At 40.6% G+C, this 26,362-nt stretch overlaps 1 protein-coding gene across 1 annotated transcript in view; it reads left to right on the top strand.

Moving 5' to 3' along the window:
- Positions 1 to 26,362, top strand: part of TTN (titin) — a 237,924-nt gene that overhangs the window by 190,519 nt on the left and 21,043 nt on the right. Inside the window, exons 262-277 of the mRNA XM_027637206.1 lie at positions 43 to 339; positions 451 to 1,038; positions 1,131 to 1,433; positions 1,551 to 18,656; positions 18,978 to 19,274; positions 19,379 to 19,966; positions 20,067 to 20,369; positions 20,499 to 20,795; positions 21,257 to 21,544; positions 21,632 to 21,931; positions 22,025 to 22,327; positions 22,494 to 22,799; positions 22,923 to 24,689; positions 24,785 to 25,081; positions 25,655 to 25,942; positions 26,034 to 26,333. Of these exons, the coding sequence (XP_027493007.1) occupies positions 43 to 339; positions 451 to 1,038; positions 1,131 to 1,433; positions 1,551 to 18,656; positions 18,978 to 19,274; positions 19,379 to 19,966; positions 20,067 to 20,369; positions 20,499 to 20,795; positions 21,257 to 21,544; positions 21,632 to 21,931; positions 22,025 to 22,327; positions 22,494 to 22,799; positions 22,923 to 24,689; positions 24,785 to 25,081; positions 25,655 to 25,942; positions 26,034 to 26,333 (23,628 nt within the window). The remainder of the gene's footprint in view (positions 1 to 42; positions 340 to 450; positions 1,039 to 1,130; positions 1,434 to 1,550; positions 18,657 to 18,977; positions 19,275 to 19,378; positions 19,967 to 20,066; positions 20,370 to 20,498; positions 20,796 to 21,256; positions 21,545 to 21,631; positions 21,932 to 22,024; positions 22,328 to 22,493; positions 22,800 to 22,922; positions 24,690 to 24,784; positions 25,082 to 25,654; positions 25,943 to 26,033; positions 26,334 to 26,362) is intronic.

A 26,362-nucleotide genomic window follows, 5' to 3' on the forward strand; every position in this document is an offset into this window, starting at 1 on the left:
AATAACTTTCGTTTGACCACTTTTTATTATGTTTTCTTCTAGATCCCCCTGGGAAACCTGAAGTTATCAATGTAACCAGGAACTCAGTAACACTCATTTGGACAGAACCGAAATATGATGGTGGACATAAATTAACTGGCTATATTGTTGAAAAGCGTGATTTACCAAAAAAGACTTGGACAAAAGCTAATCACGTGAATGTTCCTGACTGTGCATTTACTGTAACTGACCTTATTGAAGGCTCCAAATATGAGTTCAGAATTAGAGCAAAGAACACAGCTGGAGCTATCAGTCCTCCATCTGAATCCACAGGAACCATAATATGCAAGGATGAGTATGGTATGTAGATGGCATTGAATAGGTAGAATTTTATTTGAATAATTAATACCAAATCTCCCTGTGTTCTTGTTGTAACAATCAGGATTTTTTTTGTCTGTGTTTTTTTGACAGAGGCACCAACCATTGTTCTGGATCCTCCCTTGAAAGAAGGTTTAACAGTAAAAGCGGGAGACACCATTACACTGTCTGCTATTAGTATCCGTGGAAAACCACCTCCAACTTCAGCCTGGTCAAAAGCTGGAAAAGATTTTAGACCTTCAGAGCTTGTGCACATTGAAACCAAACCAACTTCTTCTACTCTAACTGTCAAATATGCAGCCAGAAAAGATTCTGGAGAATACACAATCACTGCAACCAATCCTTTTGGTACTAAGCAGGAGAGTGTACAAGTGAAAGTTTTAGATATACCAGGACCGCCAGGGCCTATTGAGATCAGCAATGTTTCAGCAGAAAAAGCAACTCTTACATGGTCACCTCCTGCAGAAGATGGTGGATCACCAGTCAAATCATATGTTCTTGAAAAGAGAGAAACTAGTCGACTGCTCTGGACACTGGTTGCTGAAAATATTGAAACCTGTAGGCATGTTGTTAGCAAGCTCATTCAAGGAAATGAATATGTTTTCCGTGTCTCAGCAGTAAATCAATATGGCAAGGGTGAACCAGTGCAATCAGAACCAGTTAAAATGGTGGATAGATTTGGTAAGTAAAACAAGCTAAGAGGTTCCAGTGAGTTTTTATTAATCTCTAAAGAATTGATTTTTGGTTTAACTATAATTTTTCTTCCTTAACAGGTCCTCCAGGCCCTCCTGGTAAACCAGAAGTAACAAATGTGACTAAAAATACTGCCACAGTTACCTGGAAAAGGCCAGTCGATGATGGTGGAAGTGAAATCACAGGTTACCACGTGGAGCGGAGAGAAAAGAAAGGTTTAAGATGGGTTAGAGCAACAAAGAAACCAGTTTCAGATCTTAGATGCAAAGTAACTGGTCTTCTGGAAGGAAATGAATATGAATTCCGTGTCAGTGCAGAAAACAGAGCAGGAGTTGGACCACCAAGTGACACTTCAAACTCAGTCCTATGCAAAGATGTTGCATGTTAGTATCATGCCTTTTCTTTTTTGGGGGTGGGTGGAATAGGTGGGGAGCACATTCAGAGAGCGTAAGAATGGCCTCCTCTGTGATGTAATGTTTTATCTTTTCCTTGCTTTTCAGATCCACCAGGTCCGCCTGCAAATCCAAGAGTGACTGATACTACAAAGACAAGTGCATCTTTAGCCTGGGGCAAGCCTCACTATGATGGTGGTCTTGACATCACTGGCTATATAGTAGAGCATCAAAAGGAAGGAGAAGAAGAATGGGTAAAAGACACTATAGGGACTGCTTTAAGAATCACTCAGTTTGTTGTAGCTCATCTGCAGACAGGAGCCAAATACAATTTCAGAATCTCTGCTATGAATGCTGCAGGTGTCGGTGAACCAGCAATAATTCCAAGTGTGGAAATCAAAGACCGAGAAGAGATTCCTGACTTTGAATTAGATGCTGAGTTAAGAAGAACTCTTGTTGTTAGAGCTGGATTAACTATTCGAATTTTTGTACCAATTAAAGGGCGTCCAACTCCAGAAGTTACATGGACAAAAGATGATGTTTCACTCAAAGGACGTGCCAGTATTGAAAATACTGATTCCTTTACACTGTTGATTGTCACAGAGTGCACCAGATATGATGCAGGAAAATACGTAATGACTCTTGAAAATGCTGCTGGTAAGAAGACTGGCTTTGTTAATGTAAAAGTTTTGGATACACCAGGTCCACCAATAAACCTTAAGCCTAGAGAAGTAACCAAGGACAGCATCACCCTCCAATGGGATATGCCTCTGGTAGATGGAGGTTCCCGTATAACAAACTATATTGTTGAGAAACGTGAATCAACTCGGAAGGCATATTCAACAGTCACAACCAACTGCCAGAAGTGTTCCTTCAGGATTCCTAATTTGGCTGAAGGATGTGAATACTATTTCAGAGTACTGGCTGAAAATGAGTATGGTATTGGTGAACCAGCTGAAACTGCAGAACCAGTGAGAGCTTCTGAGGCACCATCCCCACCTGAGAGCCTTAATATTATGGATGTAACACGGAACTCAGTTAGCCTGGCTTGGCCAAAACCAGAACACGATGGTGGCAGCAAGATCACTGGGTATGTAATTGAAGCACAGAGAAAAGGAACCAACCAGTGGGCACACATCACCACTGTAAAAACACTGGACTGCGTAGTAAAGAATCTAACTGAAAATGAAGAGTATACTTTCCAGGTTATGGCAGTTAACAGTGCTGGAAGAAGCCCCCCAAGAGAAAGCAGACCAGTTATTATCAAGGAGCAAACTATGCTCCCAGAGTTTGACCTCCGTGCTATCTACCAGAAAACAGTCATTGCCAAAGCTGGTGACAATATCAAGATTGAAATCCCCGTACTTGGTCGTCCAAGGCCTACTGTGACCTGGAAGAAAGAAGACCAGATACTTAAGCAAACACAAAGAGTAAATTATGAAAATACTGCAACTGCAACCATACTAACCATCAATGAATGTATTCGAAGTGATAGTGGTCAATACCCACTGTCAGCCAAAAATATTGTTGGAGAAGTTAGTGAAGTAATCACAGTTCAGGTTCATGACATACCTGGGCCTCCTACTGGACCAATCAAATTTGATGAAATTTCATCTGACTTCCTGACATTCTCATGGGAGCCTCCTTTGAATGATGGTGGTGTACCAATAAGTAACTATGTTGTAGAAATGCGTCAAACTGACAGTACCACATGGACTGAATTGGCAACTACAGTGATACGTACTACATTTAAAGCTGTTCGTCTTACCACTGGAGTTGAATATCAGTTCCGTGTTAGAGCTCAAAACAGATATGGAATTGGTCCAGCCATTACGTCAGGGTCTGTAGTTGCCAACTACCCATTTAAGGTACCTGGGCCTCCTGGCACTCCTCAGGTGATAGCAGTCACCAAAGAAACTATGACCATTAGCTGGAATGAGCCAGTTACTGATGGTGGAAGCCCTATACTGGGATATCATGTTGAAAGAAAAGAGAGAAACAGCATACTTTGGCAGACTGTAAGTAAAATGCTGGTATCAGGCAATATCTTTAAATCATCTGGGCTTACCGATGGCATTGCATATGAATTCCGTGTTATAGCAGAAAATCTAGCTGGGAAGAGTAAGCCAAGCAAGCCATCTGAGCCTGTGTTTGCCCTGGACCCAATAGATCCACCTGGTAAGCCAATACCTCTGAACATTACAAGACATGCAGTTACACTGAAGTGGACTAAACCAGAATATAATGGAGGTTTTAAGATAACTGGCTATACCGTTGAAAAAAGAGACCTTCCTAATGGCCGTTGGCTGAAGGCTAATTTCAGCAATATACTAGAGACTGAATTCACTGTGAGTGGTTTGACAGAAGACGCTGCCTATGAATTCCGTGTGATTGCTAGGAATGCTGGTGGAGCTGTTAGTCAGCCCTCTGAGCCATCAGATGCAATCACTTGTAGAGATGACATTGAAGCACCAAGGATAAAAGTGGATGCTAAATACAAAGACACCATAGTGCTGAAAGCAGGTGAACTTTTCAGACTTGAGGCTGATGTTTCAGGTCGCCCTCCACCAACTATGACATGGACAAAGGGAGAAAAAGAACTTGAAGACACAGCAAAATTAGAAATAAAAATGGCAGATTTCTCTACCGTACTTATCAATAAGGATTCCTCAAGAAGAGACGGTGGTGCTTATACACTTACTGCAACAAATCCTGGTGGCTTTGCTAAGCATATCTTCAATGTTAAAGTTCTTGATAGACCTGGTCCCCCAGAAGGGCCTTTGGCTGTGTCTGAAGTCACTGCAGAAAAGTGTGTGCTGTCATGGCTACCCCCACTGGATGACGGAGGAGCAAAGATTGACCATTATGTGGTTGAAAAACGAGAAACCAGTAGATTGGCATGGACAGCTGTAGCCACAGAAGTTCCAGTGACTAAACTGAAGGTTACTAAGTTGCTGAAGGGCAATGAGTATGTGTTCCGAGTTATGGCTGTTAACAAGTATGGAGTTGGTGAGCCTCTAGAATCAGAACCTGTTCTTGCAGTGAATCCATATGTGCCACCTGATCCACCTAAAACACCTGAAGTTACAGCAATTACAAAAGATTCCATGGTTGTCTGTTGGGGCCATCCTGATTCTGATGGTGGGAGCCCAATAACTAACTATATTGTGGAACGTCGAGACAGGGCTGGTCTACGGTGGGTGAAATGTAACAAAAGGGTTGTTACTGACTTACGCTATAAAGTGTCTGGACTAACAGAAGGCCATGAATATGAATACAGAGTCATGGCTGAAAATGCTGCTGGAGTCAGTGAGCCAAGCCCAACCAGTCCATTCTATAAAGCTTGTGATACTGTATTTAAGCCTGGTCCCCCAGGTAATCCTCGTGTTTTGGATAGCAGCAAGTCCTCAATTACAATAGCATGGAACAAACCAATATATGATGGTGGTTCAGAGATCACAGGTTACATGGTTGAGATTGCACTACCTGAAGAAGATGAGTGGAAAATTGTAACTCCACCAATAGGTCTAAAGGCCACTTCTTTTACTATCACTGATCTGAAAGAAAATCAAGAGTATAAAATAAGAATATATGCTATGAACTCTGAAGGTCTTGGAGAACCTGCTCTTGTTCCTGGGACTCCAAAAGCTGAAGAAAGAATGCTACCTCCAGAGATTGAACTTGATGCAGAACTACGTAAAGTTGTCACTATTAGAGCCTGCTGTACTCTAAGGCTCTTTGTCCCAATTAAGGGAAGACCAGCACCTGAAGTAAAATGGGCAAGAGAACATGAGGAATCTTTGGATAGAGCTAGCATTGAATCAACAAGCTCTTATACTTTACTTATCATTGAAAATGTAAATAGATTTGATAGTGGCAAATACATACTGACAGTTGAAAACAGCTCAGGTAGTAAGTCAGCATTTGTGAATGTCAGAGTTCTTGATACCCCAGGAGCACCTCAAGATTTGAAAATAAAAGAAGTTACAAAATCTTCAGTTACACTCACATGGGAACCTCCTCTTATAGATGGTGGCTCTAAAATAAAAAATTACATTGTTGAAAAACGTGAATCGACAAGAAAAGCTTATTCAACTGTTAATGCCAATTGCCACAAGACCAGCTGGAAAGTTGATTCACTGCAAGAAGGCTGCAACTACTACTTCAGAGTCCTAGCTGAAAATGAGTATGGAATAGGCCTTCCAGTTGAAACTTCAGAATCCGTGAAAGTATCAGAAAGACCACTTCCACCAGGGAAAATAACTTTGTTGGATGTGACGAGAAATAGCGTATCCTTATCTTGGGAAAAACCTGAACATGATGGTGGTAGCAGAATTTTGGGCTACATTGTAGAAATGCAAAGCAAAGGCAGTGAAAAGTGGTCAACCTGTGCTACAGTAAAAGTTACTGAAGCCACCATCACAGGACTGATCCAAGGTGAAGAATACACCTTCCGTGTTTCAGCTCAGAATGAGAAAGGTATCAGTGATCCTCGCCAGCTGGGTATACCAGTTGTTGCAAAAGATCTTGTAATTCCACCAGCTTTCAAACTACTATTTACCACTTTCAGTGTTCTAGCAGGAGAGGACTTAAAGGTTGATGTTCCTTTTGTTGGTCGACCCAAACCAGCAGTGCTTTGGCATAAAGACAATGTGGCATTGAAGCAGACTACAAGAATAAATGCAGAAAGTTCAGAAAACAACACAGTGTTAACAATAAAAGAAGCCTGCAGAGAAGATGTGGGGACATATTTAGTTAAACTTACAAACTCTGCTGGTGAAGCAACTGAGACCCTAAATATTGTTGTCCTTGACAAACCAGGACCTCCAACCGGACCAGTAAAAGTAGATGAAGTAACAGCAGATAGTATTACCATTTCCTGGGAACCACCCAAGTATGATGGTGGTAGCTCTATCAATAATTACATTGTAGAGAGAAGAGACACTTCTACCACAACTTGGCACATTGTGTCAGCTACAGTTGCAAGAACAACTATAAAAGCATGTCGTTTAAAGACTGGTTGTGAATATCAGTTCAGAATCGCAGCTGAAAACAGATATGGGAAGAGTACATATCTCACTTCAGAGTCAATCATAGCCCAATACCCATTTAAAGTTCCCGGTCCACCTGGAACACCTTTTGTAACAAATATCTCAAAAGACAGCATGGTGGTACAATGGAATGAACCAGTCAATGATGGTGGTAGCAGGATCATTGGGTATCATTTGGAGCGTAAAGAAAGAAACAGCATTCTGTGGGCTAAACTGAATAAAACACCTATTCCAGATACCAAATTTAAGACAACTGGTCTTGAGGAAGGTCTTGAATATGAGTTCAGAGTCTATGCAGAAAACATAGTGGGAATTGGAAAGGCAAGTAGAGGATCTGAATGCTATACTGCACGTGATCCATGTGACCCTCCAGGTCGTCCAGAACCTGTAATTGTCACAAGAAGCTCAGTAACACTTCAGTGGAAGAAACCTATATATGATGGTGGAAGTAAGATCACAGGCTATGTTGTTGAAAAGAAGGAATTACCTGATGGCCGTTGGATGAAAGCAAGTTTTACAAATGTCATTGATACTCAATTTGAAGTAACTGGTCTAGTTGAAAACCAGAGATATGAGTTCCGTGTTATAGCACGAAATGCTGCAGGTGTTTTCAGTGAACCGTCTGAGAGCTCAGGGGCAATTACAGCAAGAGATGAAGTAGAACCACCCCATATAAGTATGGATCCAAAATACAAAGACACTATTGTAGTGAATGCTGGTGAGTCATTCAAGCTTGATGCTGATGTTCATGGCAAACCAATACCTTCCATTCAGTGGTTAAAAGGCGATCATGAGCTGACAAGCACTGCTCGCATGGAAATAAAAAGCACCGATTTTGCAACAAGCCTTAGTGTGAAGGAAGCCACAAGAGTTGACAGTGGTCAGTATGTCCTACTGGCAAAGAACGTTGCAGGTGAAAAGAAGGTTCCTGTTAACGTCAAAGTTCTTGATAGACCTGGACCACCAGAAGGACCTGTTGAGATTACCGGTGTTACTGCTGAAAAATGCACATTGTCATGGAAACCACCGCTACAAGATGGTGGTAGTGACATTTCACACTACATTGTAGAAAAAAGGGAAACCAGTCGCTTGGTGTGGACTATCGTTGACTCAAATGTGCAAACCCTAAATTGCAAAGTTACAAAACTTTTAGAAGGGAATGAGTATGTTTTCCGCATCATGGCAGTAAATAAATATGGTGTTGGTGAACCCCTTGAATCTGAACCAGTACTCGCAAAGAACCCATTTTCAGTGCCACTTCCACCAAAGGCACCAGAAGTCACAGCCGTTACCAAGGATTCTATGATAGTTGTATGGGAAAGGCCAGCCTCAGATGGTGGTAGTGAAATCCTAGGTTACGTTCTTGAAAAACGAGATAAGGAAGGTATTCGCTGGACAAGATGTAACAAACGCCTGGTCAGTGAACTACGATACAGAGTGACTGGTCTTATAGAAAATCATGATTATGAGTACAGAGTTTCAGCTGAAAATGCTGCTGGTCTTAGTGAACCAAGCCCACCGTCCACTTACTACAAAGCATGTGATCCTATTTACAAGCCAGGTCCACCCAATAATCCTAAAGTTGTGGATGTTACAAGATCTTCAGTTTTCCTTTCGTGGGGTAAACCTATCTATGATGGTGGCTCTGAAATTCAGGGATACATTGTGGAAAAATGTGATGTAAGTGATGGTGAATGGAAAATTTGTACTCCTGCAACTGGAATTAAGAATACCCACATGGAAGTAGAAAAATTAGTGGAAAAACATGAGTACAAATTCCGCATATGTGCAGTTAATAAAGCAGGAGTTGGAGAGCACGCAGATGTTCCTGGTTCTGTTATTGTAGAAGAAAAGATGGAGGCACCAGACCTTGACCTTGACATGGAATTAAGGAAGGTTGTAAATGTGAGGGCAGGAGGTTCCTTAAGATTGTTTGTTCCCATCAGAGGTCGTCCAACACCTGAAGTAAAATGGGGTAAAGTGGATGGTGACATCAGAGAAGCAGCTATTATTGATACCACTAGCAGCTTCACTTCCCTTGTTCTAGACAATGTTAACAGATTTGATACTGGAAAGTACACTCTGACCTTGGAAAACAGCAGTGGAACAAAGTCTGCCTTTGTCAGCGTAAGAGTACTGGATACCCCGAGTGCACCTGTTAATTTAAAGATCAGAGAGATCACTAAAGACTCTGTTTCACTTTCATGGGAGCCTCCTCTCTTGGATGGTGGAGCAAAAATAAAGAATTTCATTATTGAAAAGCGTGAAGCAACAAGAAAGGCATATGCAGCTGTTGTAACCAACTGCCACAAGACTTCATGGAAAGTAGATCAACTTCAGGAGGGCTGCTATTACTTCTTTAGAATTTCTGCTGAGAATGAATATGGAATTGGCCTCCCTGCAGAAACTAGTGACCCAATTAAAGTTGCTGAAGTTCCACAGCCTCCTGGGAAAATAACAGTGGATGATGTCACAAGAAACAGTGTCTCACTAAGCTGGGCAAAACCTGAACATGATGGTGGTAGCAAAATCATACAATACATTGTTGAAATGCAAGCAAAGGGTAGTGAGAAGTGGTCAGAGTGTGCTCGTGTAAAAACACTTGAAGCAGTTATTACTAACCTAACTCAAGGGGAAGAATATCTTTTTAGAGTAATGGCTGTAAATGAAAAGGGTAAGAGTGATCCTAGAGCACTTGCAGTTCCAATAGTTGCCAAAGACCTAGTGATTGAACCTGATGTTAGACCTGCTTTTCACAGTTACAGTGTTCAAGTGGGACAAGATCTGAAAGTAGAAATACCAATTGCAGGTCGACCTAAACCAACTGTTACCTGGGTAAAAGATGGCCAGCCATTAAGGCAGACAACAAGAATCAATGTAAGTGATTCAACTGATCTCACTATACTGAATCTTAAGGAAACTAGCAAAGAGGACAGTGGCACTTATGAAATCACTGTGGCTAATGTTGTTGGGCAAAAGTCTGCCTCTATTGACATTATAACTCTAGACAAACCTGACCCTCCAGTAGGGCCTGTGAAGTTTGATGAAATAAGTGCAGAAAGTATTACCCTGTCATGGAATCCCCCAGCGTACACAGGAGGCTGCCAAATCACCAACTATGTTGTTCACAAGAGAGATACAACAACCACTGTATGGGAAACAGTTTCAGCTACTGTTGCAAGAACTACACTGAAAGTGACTAAACTGAAAACTGGTTCAGAATACCAGTTCAGAATATTTGCTGAGAACAGGTATGGGCAGAGTTTTGCATTGGACTCTGCACCAGTTGTAGCACAGTACCCCTACAAGGAACCAGGACCTCCTGGCACACCATTTGTGACAACGGTTACAAAAGACTCCATGGTTGTACAGTGGCATGAACCAGTAAATGATGGTGGCAGTAGAGTGTTGGGCTACCATCTTGAGAGAAAGGAGAAAAACAGCATTTTATGGACTAAAGTGAACAAGACTATTATTCAGGACACAAGTTTTAAGACAAATAACCTTGAAGAAGGAATTGAATATGAGTTTCGAGTTTCTGCAGAAAATATTGTTGGTGTAGGCAGAACAAGTAAAGTTTCTGAGTGCTATGTAGCTCGTGATCCATGTGATCCTCCAGGTCGCCCAGAAGCTATAATAATAAAAAGAAGCTCTATTACTCTACAATGGACCAAACCAGAATATGATGGTGGAAGTAAGATTACTGGTTATATTGTAGAGAAACGTGACTTACCAGATGGTCGCTGGATGAAAGCCAGCTTCACAAATATCATTGAAACTCAGTTCACTGTAACAGGGCTTACTGAAGACCAAAGATATGAATTTAGAGTAATTGCAAAGAATGCTGCAGGTGCAATAAGCAAACCTTCTGACAGTACAGGTCCAATAACAGCAAGGGATGAAGTTGAACTTCCACGAATTTCAATGGATCCAAAGTACAAAGACACAATTGTTGTAAATGCTGGTGAAACATTCAGACTTGAGGCTGATGTTCACGGAAAGCCACTACCAACCATTAAGTGGTACAAAGGAGATAAAGAGCTTGAAGAAACTTCTAGATGTGAAATAAAGAACACAGATTTCAGTGCATTAATAGTTGTAAAAGATGCTATTAGAGTTGATGGTGGACAGTACATTTTAGAAGCCTCTAATGTTGCTGGAACAAAGGCAGTAACAGTAAACGTAAAAGTCCTGGACAGGCCAGGACCTCCAGAGGGTCCAGTCCAAGTGACAGGAGTCACAGCTGAAAAATGTGCATTGGCGTGGGCTCCTCCTCTTCATGATGGTGGCAGTGATATTTCTCATTATATTGTAGAGAAGAGAGAAACTAGTCGCTTGGCATGGACTGTGGTTGCTTCAGAGGTTTTACCTACAATGCTGAAAGTAACAAAACTCTTGGAAGGAAATGAGTATGTCTTCCGCATTATGGCAGTTAACAAATATGGGGTTGGGGAGCCATTAGAATCTGTGCCAGTGATGATGAAAAATCCATTTGTGGTTCCTGGACCACCAAAGGCCTTGGAAATTACCAACATCACAAAGGATTCTATGACTGTCTGCTGGACCCGTCCAGATAGTGATGGTGGTAGTGAAATTGTAGGTTACATTGTAGAAAAGAGAGACCGAGCAGGCATCAGATGGATAAAATGCAATAAACGGCGAATTACAGATTTGCGATTAAGAGTTACAGGATTAACAGAGGATCATGAATATGAATTTAGAGTTTCTGCTGAAAATGCTGCTGGAGTGGGTGAACCAAGCCAAGTTTCTCCTTACTTTAAAGCTTGTGACCCAATGTTCAAGCCTGGCCCTCCAACAAATACCCATGTTGTGGATACCACCAAAAGTTCAGTTCTACTTGGTTGGAGTAAACCTATTTATGATGGTGGTTGTGAAATCCAGGGATACCTTGTAGAAATCTGTAAGGCAGATGAAGATGAATGGTCACTTGTTACACCACAAACAGGTATACGTGCCACTCGATTTGAAATCAAAAAGCTTACTGAACATCAAGAATACAAATTACGAGTCTGTGCTCTCAACAAGATTGGTGTAGGAGAGGCTGCATCAGTTCCTGGCACTATTAAACCAGAAGACAAACTTGAAGCTCCAGAACTTGATATTGATTCAGAGCTAAGGAAGGGTATAGTGGTTAGAGCTGGTGGGTCTGCTAGGATTCACATACCATTTAGGGGACGACCAACACCAGACATCTCATGGTCCCGAGAAGAAGGTGAATTCACAGAAAAAGTTCAGATTGATAAAGGCATAAATTTCACACAACTTTCAATTGACAACTGTGATAGAAATGATGCTGGAAAGTATATTCTTAAGTTGGAGAACAGCAGTGGTTCTAAGTCTGCATTTGTTACAGTTAAAGTCTTGGACACACCAGGACCACCACAAAACTTAGTGGTAAAGGATATAAAGAAGGATTCTGCTGTATTATCTTGGGAACCGCCCATTATTGATGGTGGTGCAAAGGTAAAGAATTATGTAATAGACAAACGTGAGTCAACCAGGAAGGCATTTGCAAATGTAAGTGCTAAGTGTGGTAAGACAAGTTTTAAAGTTGAAAATCTTACAGAAGGAGCAATTTATTACTTCAGAGTTATGGCTGAAAATGAATTTGGAATTGGTGTTCCAGCTGAAACCAGGGATGCTGTCAAAGCCTCAGAGCCACCTCTGCCTCCTGGGAAAGTATTACTCACTGATGTGACTCAGAGAAGTGCATCACTTACATGGGAAAAACCTGAACATGATGGAGGTAGCAGAATTTTGGGATACATTGTTGAAATGCTGCCTAAAGGAACAGAAAAATGGAGTGTTGTTAGTGAGTCCAAAACATGCAATGCAGTGGTGTCTGGTTTGAGTCCAGGACAGGAATATCAATTCCGTGTGATTGCCTACAATGAAAAAGGAAAAAGTGATCCTAGAGCACTTGGAATTCCTGTGATAGCTAAAGACTTGACAATTGAGCCAAGTTTCAAACTGATGTTTAATACATACAGTGTACAAGCTGGAGAAGATCTAAAAGTAGAAGTACCATTTATAGGTAGACCCAAACCTACTATTACTTGGACAAAAGATGAGCAACCACTGAAACAGACAACCAGATTAAATATTCAGGATACAACAACATCAACGATCCTACATATTAAAGAAAGCAACAAGGAAGACTTTGGTAAATATACAGTAACAGCAACAAATGCAGCAGGTACAGCAACAGAGCATCTGAGCATAATTGTACTGGAAAAGCCTGGCCCACCACGGGGACCTGTCCGATTTGACGAAGTTAGTGCAGACTTTGTTGTTTTATCATGGGATCCACCTGATTATACTGGCGGCTGTCAGATAAGCAACTATATAGTAGAAAAGCGTGACACAAGCACTACCACATGGAGCATTGTGTCAGCAACTGTTGCAAGAACAACTATCAAAGCAACAAAGCTTAAAACAGGTACTGAATACCAGTTCAGGATTACTGCTGAAAATAGATATGGAAAGAGCTCTCCTTTGGCTTCTAAACCAATTGTTGTGCAATACCCCTACAAGGTGCCTGGACCACCTGGAACCCCATTTGTAACAGCAACTTCCAAAGACCATATGATTGTACAGTGGCATGAACCAGTTAATGATGGAGGAAGCAAAGTTCTTGGCTACCATCTTGAGCGTAAAGATAAGAACAGCATACTTTGGACAAAACAGAACAAGTCACTCATTACCGACACCAAATATAAAACAGATGGTCTTGAAGAAGGTCTTGAATATGAGTTCAGAGTTTCTGCTGAAAACATTGTTGGCATTGGCAAAGTCAGCAAAGTATCAGAACTGTATGTTGCCCGAGATCCTTGTGACCCACCTGGCCGCCCAGATGCCATTGTTGTTACAAGAAGTAATATTACACTGCAGTGGAAAAAACCAGAATATGATGGTGGAAGCAAAATAACTGGTTATATTGTAGAAAAGAAAGAACTACCAGATGGTCGCTGGATGAAAGCCAGCTTTACAAATGTGTTGGAAACAGAATTTACAGTAAGTGGTCTTGTCGAAAACCAACGATATGAATTTAGAGTAATTGCAAGAAATGCAGCAGGTTGCTTGAGTGAACCATCTGAAAGTACAGGGCCCATTACTGCCAGAGATGAAATTGAAGCACCAGGGGCTTCATTGGATCCTAAATACAGAGATGTCATTGTTGTTCATGCTGGAGAAACCTTTGTTCTTGAAGCTGATATCCATGGCAAACCTATTCCTGACATTTCATGGTCAAAAGATGGTAAAGACCTTGAAGAAGCAACTGCAAGAATGGAAATTAAATCTACCATTCAGAAAACAACTCTCACTGTCAAAGACTGTATAAGAGTAGATGGAGGTCACTATACTCTTAACCTCAAAAATGTTGGTGGCACCAAATCTATACCAATCACTGTAAAAGTGCTTGACAGACCAGGACCTCCAGAAGGACCTTTGAAGGTTACAGGTGTCACTGCAGAAAAATGCTACTTGTCATGGGCTCCACCATTACAGGATGGTGGTTCTAATATTTCACATTATATCATTGAGAAGAGAGAGACAAGCAGACTTTCATGGACACAAGTAGCAACAGATGTGCAGGCTCTTAACCTCAAAGTAACCAGACTCCTTCCTGGCAATGAGTACATTTTCCGTGTAATGGCAGTGAATAAATACGGAATTGGAGAGCCCTTGGAATCTGAACCAATTGTGGCTCGTAATCCATACAAACCCCCTGGTCCTCCTTCAACACCTGAAGTTTCAGCAATCACGAAAGATTCTATGGTGGTGACATGGGGTCGCCCAGAAGACAATGGAGGAGCTGAAATTGAAGGTTACATACTTGAAAAACGAGACAAAGATGGTATCCGGTGGACCAAATGCAATAAGAAAAGGCTGACAGACTTGCGATTCAGAGTAACAGGTCTTACTGATGGGCATTTCTATGAATTTAGAGTTTCTGCTGAAAATGCTGCGGGGGTAGGGGAACCCAGTGAGCCATCCATTTTCTATCGTGCTTGTGATGTATTATATCCCCCAGGTCCACCCACCAATCCAAAGGTTACAGATACTTCCAGGTCATCAGTTTCCCTTGCCTGGAGTAAGCCTATTTATGATGGTGGTGCTCCTGTTAAGGGATATGTAGTAGAAGTAAAAGAAGCCGCCGCTGATGAATGGACTACCTGCACCCCACCAACAGGCCTACAAGCAAAACAGTTCACCGTGACCAAACTAAAAGAGAACCAGGAATATAACTTCCGAATCTGTGCCATCAACTCAGAAGGAGTAGGAGAACCTGCTACTATACCTGGTGCAGTCTTAGCAGAGGACAAGATTGAACCTCCTGAAATTGAACTTGATGCAGATCTCAGAAAAGTAGTCACTGTACGTGCTAGTGGTACATTACGCCTGTTTGTCACCATCAAAGGAAGACCAGAACCTGAAGTTAAATGGGAGAAAGCAGAAGGAACAATTAGTGAGCGAGCTCAGATTGAAGTTACCAGTTCCTATACAATGCTGGTCATTGACAATGTCAATAGATTTGATAGTGGTAGATACAATCTTACATTAGAGAACAACAGTGGCAAAAAATCAGCTTTTGTTAATGTCAGAGTGCTTGATACACCTAGTGCACCTATAAACCTGACAATCAGAGAAGTGAAAAAAGATTTTGTAACTTTAGCCTGGGAACCACCACTTATTGATGGTGGAGCTAAAATTACCAACTATGTAGTTGAAAAGCGAGAATCCACAAGAAAGGCATATGCCACAGTTACAAACAACTGCACTAAGAATTCCTTCAAGATTACTCAACTACAAGAAGGATGTAGTTATTACTTCCGGGTTCTAGCTGTAAATGAATATGGGGTTGGCTTACCAGCAGAAACAGCTGACCCAATTAAGGTGTCTGAACCACCTTCTCCACCTGCAAAGGTCATGCTTGTTGATGTGACTCGCAACTCTGTTTCAATTAAATGGGAAAAGCCAGAGAGCGATGGTGGCAGTAAAATTACTGGTTATGTAGTAGAAATGCAAACTAAAGGAAGTGTAAAATGGAGTGCATGCACGCAGGTGAAAACATTAGAAGCAACAATAACAGGCTTAAGTATGGGAGAAGAGTACAGTTTCAGAGTGATTGCTGTTAATGAAAAAGGAAAAAGTGATCCAAGAGAACTTGGTGTCCCGGTCATTGCAAAAGATATTGAAATCCAGCCATCTGTTGAGCTCCTTTTCAACACATTCACTGTGAAAGCTGGAGATGATCTTAAGATCGATATTCCATTCAGAGGACGACCTCTTCCAACTGTTAGCTGGAAGAAGGATGGGAATCCCTTAAAACAGACAACCAGGGTAAATGTTCAGACATCAAAGACTTCAACTTCACTGTCCATCAAGGAAGCTTCAAATGAAGATTTGGGACATTATGAATTACATCTTTCAAATACTGCCGGATCAACAACGGCTTCTTTAACTGTAGTTGTTCTTGACAGACCAGGGCCACCAACTGATGTTCATATTGATGAAGTTAGTGCTGATAGTGTAACATTGTCTTGGAAACCTCCAGAATATGATGGTGGGTGCCATATTAGCAATTACATTGTGGAGAAGAGAGACACTACCACAACGACATGGGAGGTAGTATCTGCAGCAGTTGCAAGAACATCAATTAAAGTATCTCGACTCATCACTGGATCTGAATATCAGTTCCGTATTTGTGCAGAAAACCGGTATGGGAAAAGCACTTACACTAATTCTCCTTCTGTTGTAGCAGAGTATCCATTTAAGCCTCCAGGTCCACCTGGTACTCCTCATGTGGCACACGCAACTAAAGCTTTCATGATTGTAACTTGGCAGGTACCAGTTAATGATGGAGGTAGCGTAGTACTAGGATATCACTTGGAGCGTAAGGAAAGAAGCAGCATTCTCTGGACAAAAGTCAACAAGAGCCTTATAACTGATACACAAATGAAAGTTACAGGTCTTGATGAAGGACTGCTATATGAATATCGTGTGTATGCAGAAAACATTGCTGGAATAGGCAAATGCAGTAAATCATGTGAACCAGTTGCTGCAAGAGATCCATGTGATCCTCCCGGTCAACCAGAAGTTATAAATATTACAAGAACATCTGTCTCACTGAAGTGGACTAAACCAGAATACGATGGTGGAGCTAAAGTAACAGGATATATTATTGAACGCAGAGAGATACCAGATGGTCGCTGGCTAAAATGTAATTTTACTAATGTGCAAGAAACATACTTTGACGTAGGTGGACTTACAGAAGACCAGCGATATGAATTCCGTGTTATTGCAAAGAATGCTGCTGGACTCTTCAGTCAGCCATCTGAATCAACTGGACCTGTGACCGTAAAAGATGATGTAGAGGCTCCAAGAATTATGATGGATGCCAAATTCAGGGATGTTGTAGTTGTGAAAGCTGGAGAAGTGTTTAAAGTCAATGCTGATATTGCAGGTCGGCCAATACCAGTGGTTTCATGGACAAAGGATGGTAAGGAGCTTGAAGGAAAAGCTAGAGTTGAAATAGTCTCAACAGATTATACGACTGCAATAACCATTAAGGACTGTATCCGAAGTGATTCAGGACAGTATGTACTAACATTACAAAATGTTGCAGGAACAAGATCTTTGGCAATTAATTGCAAAGTGCTTGACAGACCTGGCCCACCTGCAGGCCCATTAGAAATAAAAGGCCTTACTGCTGAAAAGTGCCATTTATCATGGGGACCCCCTCAAGAAAACGGTGGTGCAGATATTGATTATTATATTGTGGAAAAACGTGAGACCAGCAGAATTGCATGGACACTTTGCGAAGGAGAGCTTAGAACAACATCCTGTAAAGTGACAAAATTACTAAAGGGTAATGAGTATATTTTCAGAGTGATGGGAGTTAACAAATACGGTGTTGGTGAGCCTCTAGAAAGTGTTGCTGTCAAAGCCCTAGACCCATTTACAGTTCCAAGTCCACCTACATCTTTAGAGATTACCAGTGTGAGCAAAGATTCGATAACTCTGTGCTGGGCAAGACCTGAGTCTGATGGAGGCAGTGAGATCTCTGGCTATGTAATTGAAAGGCGTGAGAAAACCAGCCTAAGATGGATTCGTGTAAACAAAAAGCCAGTTTATGATTTAAGAGTGAAATCATCTGGTCTCCGTGAAGGATGTGAATATGAATTTCGGGTTTATGCAGAAAATGCTGCTGGCCTCAGTCTCCCAAGTGAAACCACACCATTGATTAAAGCAGAAGATCCAATCTTCTTGCCATCACCCCCATCTAAACCTAAGATTATGGATTCTACAAGGTCAAATATCACAATTGGTTGGACAAAGCCACTGTTTGATGGAGGTGCCCCAGTAACAGGATACACTGTTGAATACAAGAAAACTGATGAAACTGACTGGACAACTGCTATTCAGAATTTAAGAGGCACAGAATATACTATAAGTGGATTAGTATCAGGCTCTGAGTATGTTTTTAGAGTGAAATCTATTAACAAAATGGGTGTCAGTGAACCAAGTGATGTCTCAGAACCTCAGCTGGCAAAAGAAAGAGAGGAAGAACCTGCTTTTGATATTGACAGTGAAATGCGGAAGACTTTAATTGTAAGGGCTGGTGGATCATTCACAATGACTGTTCCTTTCAGAGGCAAACCAGTCCCAAATGTAACATGGAACAAACCAGACACTGATCTTCGTGTACGAGCAAGCATTGACACTTCAGATAATTGTACATCTCTCACTATTGAAAAAGCAACAAGGAATGATTCTGGAAAATACACTTTAACACTACAAAACATCCTGAACACTGCTACATTGACTTTAATTGTCAAAGTTCTTGATACTCCTGGCCCACCATCTAATATTGCAACAAAAGACATAACTAAAGAATCTGCTGTGTTATCCTGGGATGTTCCTGAAAATGATGGCGGAGCACCTGTAAAGAACTATGTAATTGAAAAACGAGAAGCTAGCAAAAAAGCATGGGTCACTGTGACAAACAATTGTCATCGCCTGTCCTACAAAGTGACTGGTTTGCAAGAAGGTGGCATTTACTACTTCCGGGTCTCTGGAGAAAATGAGTATGGTGTTGGAGTGCCTTCTGAGACCAAGGAAGGAACAAAAATAACAGGTATGTCTTACTATGAAAAAAATACTTTTTAATAGTTTATATGTTTTAAAGTTTTTATTTTGAAATAATGTAAAAAAGTTTTAAATCCACTGACAGTAAAATAGGTCATTTTTTTTTGTAGGTTTGTCTGTGGTTTAACAAACAAAAAAGGAATAAATAATAGCTTGAATTTTAAATTCTGTTTGCATTCTACTTAAAGTATTTCTAATATACAAATTTGTAAAATATATAAATTTGAACCAGATGGCATTCCTGTGTAATTACTAATACAAAAAGTAAATACTTTCTATATTGTTTAACCTCTTGCATTTTTTTTCTCAGAAAAACCCAGCCCACCAGAAAAACTAGGAGTTACAAATGTCACAAAGGACAGTGTTTCTCTTTCATGGCTAAAACCAGAACATGATGGTGGAAGCAGAATTGTGAGCTACCTCATTGAAGCTCTGGAGAAAGGACAGCAAAAATGGGTTAAGTGTGCAGTTGTAAAAACAACTCATCATGTTGTCCATGGTCTTAAGGAGAATACTGACTATTTCTTCAGAGTGTATGCAGAAAACCAAGCTGGTTTAAGTGATCCTAAGGAACTACTACTTCCTGTTACAGTTAAAGAACAATTAGGTATGCTTCCTGACATGAGAACAAAAGTTGATACACATTCAATTGCATTCATATTTTAAAAGATAGAACATTTTTTAATGGTTTGAAACTGTTTTCTTTTTCAGAATCTCCTGAGATTGACATGAAAGGCTTCCCTCATAACACTGTATATGTTAGATCAGGATCAAACCTGAAAGTTGAAATTCCAGTTTCTGGAAAACCGTTGCCAAAGGTGACATTGTCTAGAGATGGTGTTCCACTGAAACCCACTATGAGATTTCACACAGAAACCACTGCAGAAAGTCTTGTCATTAACCTTAAAGAAAGTGTGGCTGCTGATGCTGGCAGATATGACATTACTGCTGCCAATTCAAGTGGCACCACAAAATCATTTGTTAATATTGTTGTGCTGGATAGACCTGGTCCTCCTGTTGGTCCTGTTGTCCTTAGCGACGTCACTGAAGAGAGTGTAACACTTAGATGGCAACCACCAGCTTATGATGGTGGAAGTCAAGTTACCAACTATATTGTACTGAAAAGAGAAACAAGTACTGCAGCTTGGTCTGAAGTGTCTGCAACTGTTGCTAGAACAGTTATCAAAGTTATGAGGCTCACGACAGGAGAAGAATACCAATTCCGCATCAAAGCTGAGAACCGCTTTGGCATCAGTGATCACATAGACTCACAGTGTGTGGTTGTCAAGCTTCCTTACAGTGAGTAACATGCTTCTTGTGGTATAAGTTGATGTTTTAATGCTCTGATGTTGAAAATGTAATTTTATTAACAATTAACCACTTCTTTTGATATCATCAGCTACCCCTGGCCCTCCTTCCACACCATGGGTCACCAGTGTCACCCGAGAGAGTATTACTGTCGGATGGCATGAACCAGTCACTAATGGTGGCAATGCTATCATTGGATACCACCTGGAAATGAAAGACAGGAATAGCATATTATGGCAGAAGGCTAACAAGACGCTTATTCGCACCACTCATTTCAAAGTCACCACCATCAGTGCTGGCCTTATCTATGAATTTAGAGTTTATGCAGAAAATGCAGCTGGCATTGGAAAAGCGAGTCGTCCTTCTGATCCAGTCCTTGCAATTGACGCTTGTGGTATGTATTCTCTAGAAAATAAAGAAGCCCAACCATTTTGTTTTCCCTATGATAGTCTGTTCTGTGCAGTAAGCCAATATTCAAAACAACTGTTATTCATTGGCAATATTCTTATGTTTCCTACTGCAGAACCACCAAGAAATGTCCGTGTCTCAGATATTTCCAAGACTGCTGTCACTCTCTCCTGGCAGAAGCCAGCATTTGATGGTGGTAGCAAGATCACTGGATACATTGTAGAAAAACGTGATCTTCCAGATGGCAGATGGACAAAAGCAAGCTTCACCAATGTTATTGAGACTCAGTTCACAGTATCTGGTCTGACACAGAATTCCCGCTATGAATTCCGCGTCTTTGCTAAGAATGCCGTTGGTTCCATCAGTAACCCCTCAGATGTTGTGGGTCCTATCACATGTGTTGATACATATGGTAAGTGTTTTGCAATGATGTAATGGTATCATTTTGTGGTACTAGAAAGGTTAAAGGCAGTACTGTTTTGTAGATCCATAGTCTTTTAAATACGGAAGGCTGGTTTACAGTGATTGATTCAAGAAGCTTGAATGACTGTGAGCATTTGGGCATGATTGCAATGAACATCTTTGGCTATATCTGCATTTTAGAGTCTTATGGTATCTATTCTAAGAGCAACAGAAAGACTTCTGTCTGCTTCAATGCCCCATGGCCGAAGTCATTATATTTATACATGTGATTGTCTTGTCTTGGTTCTAACTTGTTCTAGGTTTATAATTTAAGTTATATATGCTATATTTGATCTGCATTTATCAAATACCTGTAAATATTATCTTAAATAAAGTACTACTATTTTGGTGTTTTATTAAATACAGGGCTAAAATAAGCATATTTTTAACTTATTCTTATTTTTTCTTAAGGTGCACCTGAAATTGATGTGCCACCAGAATATACAGAAGTGGTGAAATACAAAGCAGGAACTTCAGTTAAGCTAAAATTAGGCATCTCAGGCAAGCCTATACCCACAATTGAATGGTTCAAAAATGGCAACGAGGTACAAACCAGTGCACTAGTGTCTTTTGAAAACACAACAGAATTTGCTTCTATACTCATCAAGGATGCAAATCGACTCAACAGTGGCACCTATGAATTAAAACTAAAGAATGCCATGGGTTCAGCATCTGCCCACATTAGACTACAGATACTTGGTATGTCTTGAGATGCGACTGTATTTTACTATTGAACAATACCTCAGTAATAAATACTTAACATCTTCTTTCTTCTGCCTTTCACAGACAAGCCAGGACCTCCAACTGGACCTATACAGTTTAAGTCAGTCACTGCTGAAAAGATTACAATAATGTGGGACCCACCAGCAGATGATGGTGGTGCACCTGTAACACACTATGTTGTTGAAAAGCGGGAGACAAGTCGGGTTGTTTGGTCTTTAATTTCTGAAAAACTGGAGGGATGTATCATAACTACAACAAAACTCATCAAAGGAAATGAATATTTGTTCCGTGTCCGTGGTGTGAACAAGTTTGGAATTGGTGACCCACTTGAATCTGAACCTGTTATAGCCAAAAATTCATTTGGTAAGAAACATATAAAATAACTTACACAACTGAATTGTCTTGTGTATTATTGGTAACTAGTACTAATCTACTGACATATAATTTTTTAATCAGTTACACCCGGACCACCTAGTGTACCAGAAGTCACAAAGATAACCAAGAATTCTATGACCGTTGTCTGGAATAGGCCCACAGTTGATGGAGGCAGTGAAATATCAGGATATTTTCTTGAGAAGCGTGACAAGAAGAGTCTGAGTTGGTTCAAGGTTACTAAAGAAAGTATTCGAGACACCAGACAGAAAGTAACAGGTCTGACTGAAAACAGTGAATATCATTTCCGAGTTTGTGCTGTCAATGCAGCTGGACAAGGTCCGTTCTCTGAAGCTTCTGACTTCTACAAAGCTGCAGATCCTATTGGTAAGATACAACATGCAGTATTTCCTGTTGGTTAGAAGCCCATGAACAATGAGCAATTAGTGTGGGATTGCACCAATGTAATGGAGGGCATATTTTCTTCCTCTTTATGATTAATTGTAAATATGGATTCTGATTGGTGTTTTTTCCCCCTAATTATCATTTACAGATAAGCCAGGCTCACCAACAAAGCTGAAGGTTGTGGATACAACCAAGACATCTGTCACCCTTGGCTGGATTAAACCTACTTACGATGGAGGAAGTCCAGTTACCAGCTATGTGGTGGAGAAAAGGGAAGGCGAAGAGCAAGAATGGACTGTAGTCAGTACCAAGGGAGAAGTGAGAACAACCGAGTATGTTGTATCACACCTTCAGCCAAGTGTTAATTATTATTTCCGTGTGTCTGCTATGAATTGTGCTGGACAAGGAGAGCCTATTGAAATGATGGAACCCATTCAAGCTAAAGATATTCTTGGTACTGTACTTTTTAGTGATTTATCATTTTTCGGGGGGGGGGGGGGGTTGGGTTTTTTTTTTTCAAAGCATTTCTTATTTTACATTGCAAGCAGGCATTATTGATTTTTATTTATTTCCACAGTGGCACCAGAGATTGATCTGGATGTTGCTCTCCGGACATCTATTGTTGCTAAAGCAGGTGAAGATGTGGAAATAATGATTCCATTTAAAGGAAGGCCTCCTCCAACAGTCACATGGAGAAAGGGTGACAAGAATCTTGGAACTGATGAAAGATATATAATTCAGAACACAGAATCATCTACATTACTTATTATTCCTCAAGTTACCCGAAATGATACAGGAAAATATGTTCTTACAATTGAAAATGGAGTTGGAGAAGCAAAATCATCATTTGTGAATGTAAAAGTACTTGACACACCTTCTGCTTGCCAGAAGCTGCAGCTTAAGCATGTTTCTCGTGGCACAGTTACACTGGTATGGGAGCCACCTCTTATTAATGGTGGTTCTGAAATAACAAATTATGTTGTTGAAAAAAGAGATGCTACAAAGAGGGCCTGGTCAACTGTTACAACAAAATGTTCTAATACCACCTTTAAGCTAACTAACTTGTCAGAGAAGACTTCGTTCTTCTTCCGTGTTCTTGCTGAAAATGAAATTGGACTGGGTGAACCTTGTGAGACCTCTGAACCAGTGAAAGCTGCAGATGTACCTGGACCTGTAAAAGACCTGGCAATGAAAGATTCTACAAAGAGTTCTGTTACATTGCAGTGGAGCAAACCGGACTATGATGGTGGTAGCATTATATCAGACTATGTTATTGAGAAGAAACTTCAGGAAGAGAAAGAATGGACATATGCAGGCACAAGCAAGAGCTGTGAATTTGTAGCTGAAAAACTTAAAGAGCTTTCTGTCATGGAATTCAGAGTCTTTGCTAAAAATGAAAAAGGCATGAGTGACTCTGTTACTGTTGGACCCATTACAGTGAAGGAACTTATAATAACACCTGAGGCTGACCTTTCTGATATTCCTGGAGGACAGATTGCAGTAAGAATTGGACATAACCTGCACACTGAATTGCCCTATAAAGGTAAACCTAAGCCATCAATGAGCTGGCTCAAGGACAACCTCCCTCTTAAAGAAACAGAACAACTTCGTTTCAAGAAAACTGAAAACAAGATAAGCTTAAGCATCAAGAATGTGAAAAAGGAGCATGGTGGCAAATATACTTTAATTCTTGATAATGTAGTCTGCAGAAAATCATTCACATTTACTGTTATCACTCTTGGTCCTCCATCTAAGCCAAAAGCACCTTTAAGACTAGATGAAATCAAAGCAGATAGTGTAGTTTTGTCATGGGAAGCTCCCGAGGATGATGGGGGAGGAGAAATTACTGGATACAGTATTGAGAAGAGAGAAACCTCACAAATGAACTGGAAGCTGGTGTGTTCAAGTGCTGCAAGAACAACCTTCAAAGTGCCAAACCTTGTTAAAGACACTGAATATCAGTTTAGAGTCCGTGCAGAAAACAGATACGGAGTGAGCCCACCTCTTGTCTCAGCAGATGTTGTGGCAAAGCATCAGTTTAGACCACCAGGTGCCCCAGGCAAGCCTGTTGTATACAATATAACTGCTGATGGAATGACCATATCTTGGGATGCTCCTGCTTATGATGGTGGTTCAGAGATCATTGGATACCACGTTGAAAAGAAGGAAAGAAACAGTATTTTGTGGCAGAAGGTTAATGTTGCATTAATATCTAGCAGAGAATACAGGATTACTGGACTGCTTGAAGGCCTGGATTACCAGTTCCAAGTATATGCTGAAAACGCTGCAGGTCTAAGCCGAGCTAGCGAGCCAAGCAAATTTACTTTGGCAGTCTCTCCAGTGGGTAAGTGAATGATCAATCACTCATCCAAGAAAATTCTATTCTTGTAAACTATTGTGAGCAGTAATAAAAATAAATCTTCATTATTTCCCTTTCAGACCCACCTGGTACTCCTGATTACATAGATGTCACTAGAGAAACAATCACCCTCAAATGGACCCCCCCACTGCGTGATGGAGGCAGTAAGATTGTGGCTTACAGCATTGAGAAACGGCAAGGAAGTAAAGACCGTTGGCTTAGGTGTAACTTTACTGATGTCAGTGAATGCCAATATACGGTTACAGGACTTAATGCAGGTGACCGATATGAATTCAGAGTGCTTGCAAGAAATGCTGTTGGTACCATCAGCCCGCCTTCACAGTCTTCAGGCTATATCATGACCAGAGATGAAAACGGTAAGAATTATTTCTTAATATGCTTGTATTTGGGTACTGCAGCCAGATAGAGTTTCTGGCTGTACCGACGGGAAATGGGAAGCCAAGGGGCAAAGAACTTGTTACTGAGATCCTTCCATTCAATTCAGAACATTTATGTTTGTCCTCCAAGATGGGATGGTCTAAATTAAAGACCCAAATCTGGCAGACATACATAATCAATTGCTGAAAGGCATGGCACTCTACATTTCTCTTGGATAAGCAGAAGTAGCAGCAGCAAAATTGGAAAGAAAGCATAAACTGTAATATTCTGATGGACTGATAATTCAGAAACTGAAATGTGCCTCAGGTAGCTTGGCATACTATTAACAGCACATATGAAGAGAGTCTTTCATCTATTATTAATATGATGTACTTACAGGTGCTTACAGGAAAAATAAGTATATAGTTCATATAATAACTGGTATTTAGAGAATGTCATTTTCTAAGTGAAAGAATTCTATATATTACAAGCTTTTACAATTAGTACATTTAGAAGAGTATCCAGAAAAATACTTTGCTATGTGGAAATTGAATTATGTTTTCCTTTTTTAGTTGCTCCAACAATTGAATTTGGTGCTGAGCACTTTGAAGGCCTTACTGTTAAAGCTGGAGAGAGCATTACAGTTAAAGCTCTAATCAGAGGACGTCCAGTACCTAAAGTGACATGGTTTAAGGATGGTAAAGAGATAGAGAGAACAATGAATATAGAAATAACTACAGCTATTGGATATAGTACAATCTTCATTAGAGATGCTATCCGGGATCATCGTGGAGTGTACACAGTAGAAGCCAAAAATGCATCAGGCACTAAACGAGAAGATATTACCATCAGAGTACAAGGTACTGCACCAAACACCTACAGCATGCTTTTTTAAAATAGTATTTTATTCTAATGTCAGCAAGTTATAACTCTGAACCTTTAATTTTGCAGACACACCAGGAAAAGTTGGTGGACCAATACGATTCACAAACATCACTGGAGAAAAAGTCACATTATGGTGGGAGCCTCCAGCTAATGATGGTTGTGCTTCTATTTCTCACTACATAATTGAAAAACGTGAAACCAGCAGGATTGCTTGGGCATTAGTTGAAGATAAATGTGAAGCTTGCAGCTACACAGCACTTAAATTAATTAAGGGCAATGAGTACCAGTTCCGCATCTCTGCAGTGAACAAATTTGGAGTTGGCAGACCACTGGAGTCTGATCCAGTTATTGCACAAATACCTTACAGTAAGTTTCCACCTCATTCTGCACAAATA

This window comes from Corapipo altera, unplaced genomic scaffold (assembly GCF_003945725.1).
Source record: "Corapipo altera isolate COAL_440 unplaced genomic scaffold, ASM394572v1 45, whole genome shotgun sequence".
NCBI lineage: Eukaryota > Metazoa > Chordata > Aves > Passeriformes > Pipridae > Corapipo > Corapipo altera.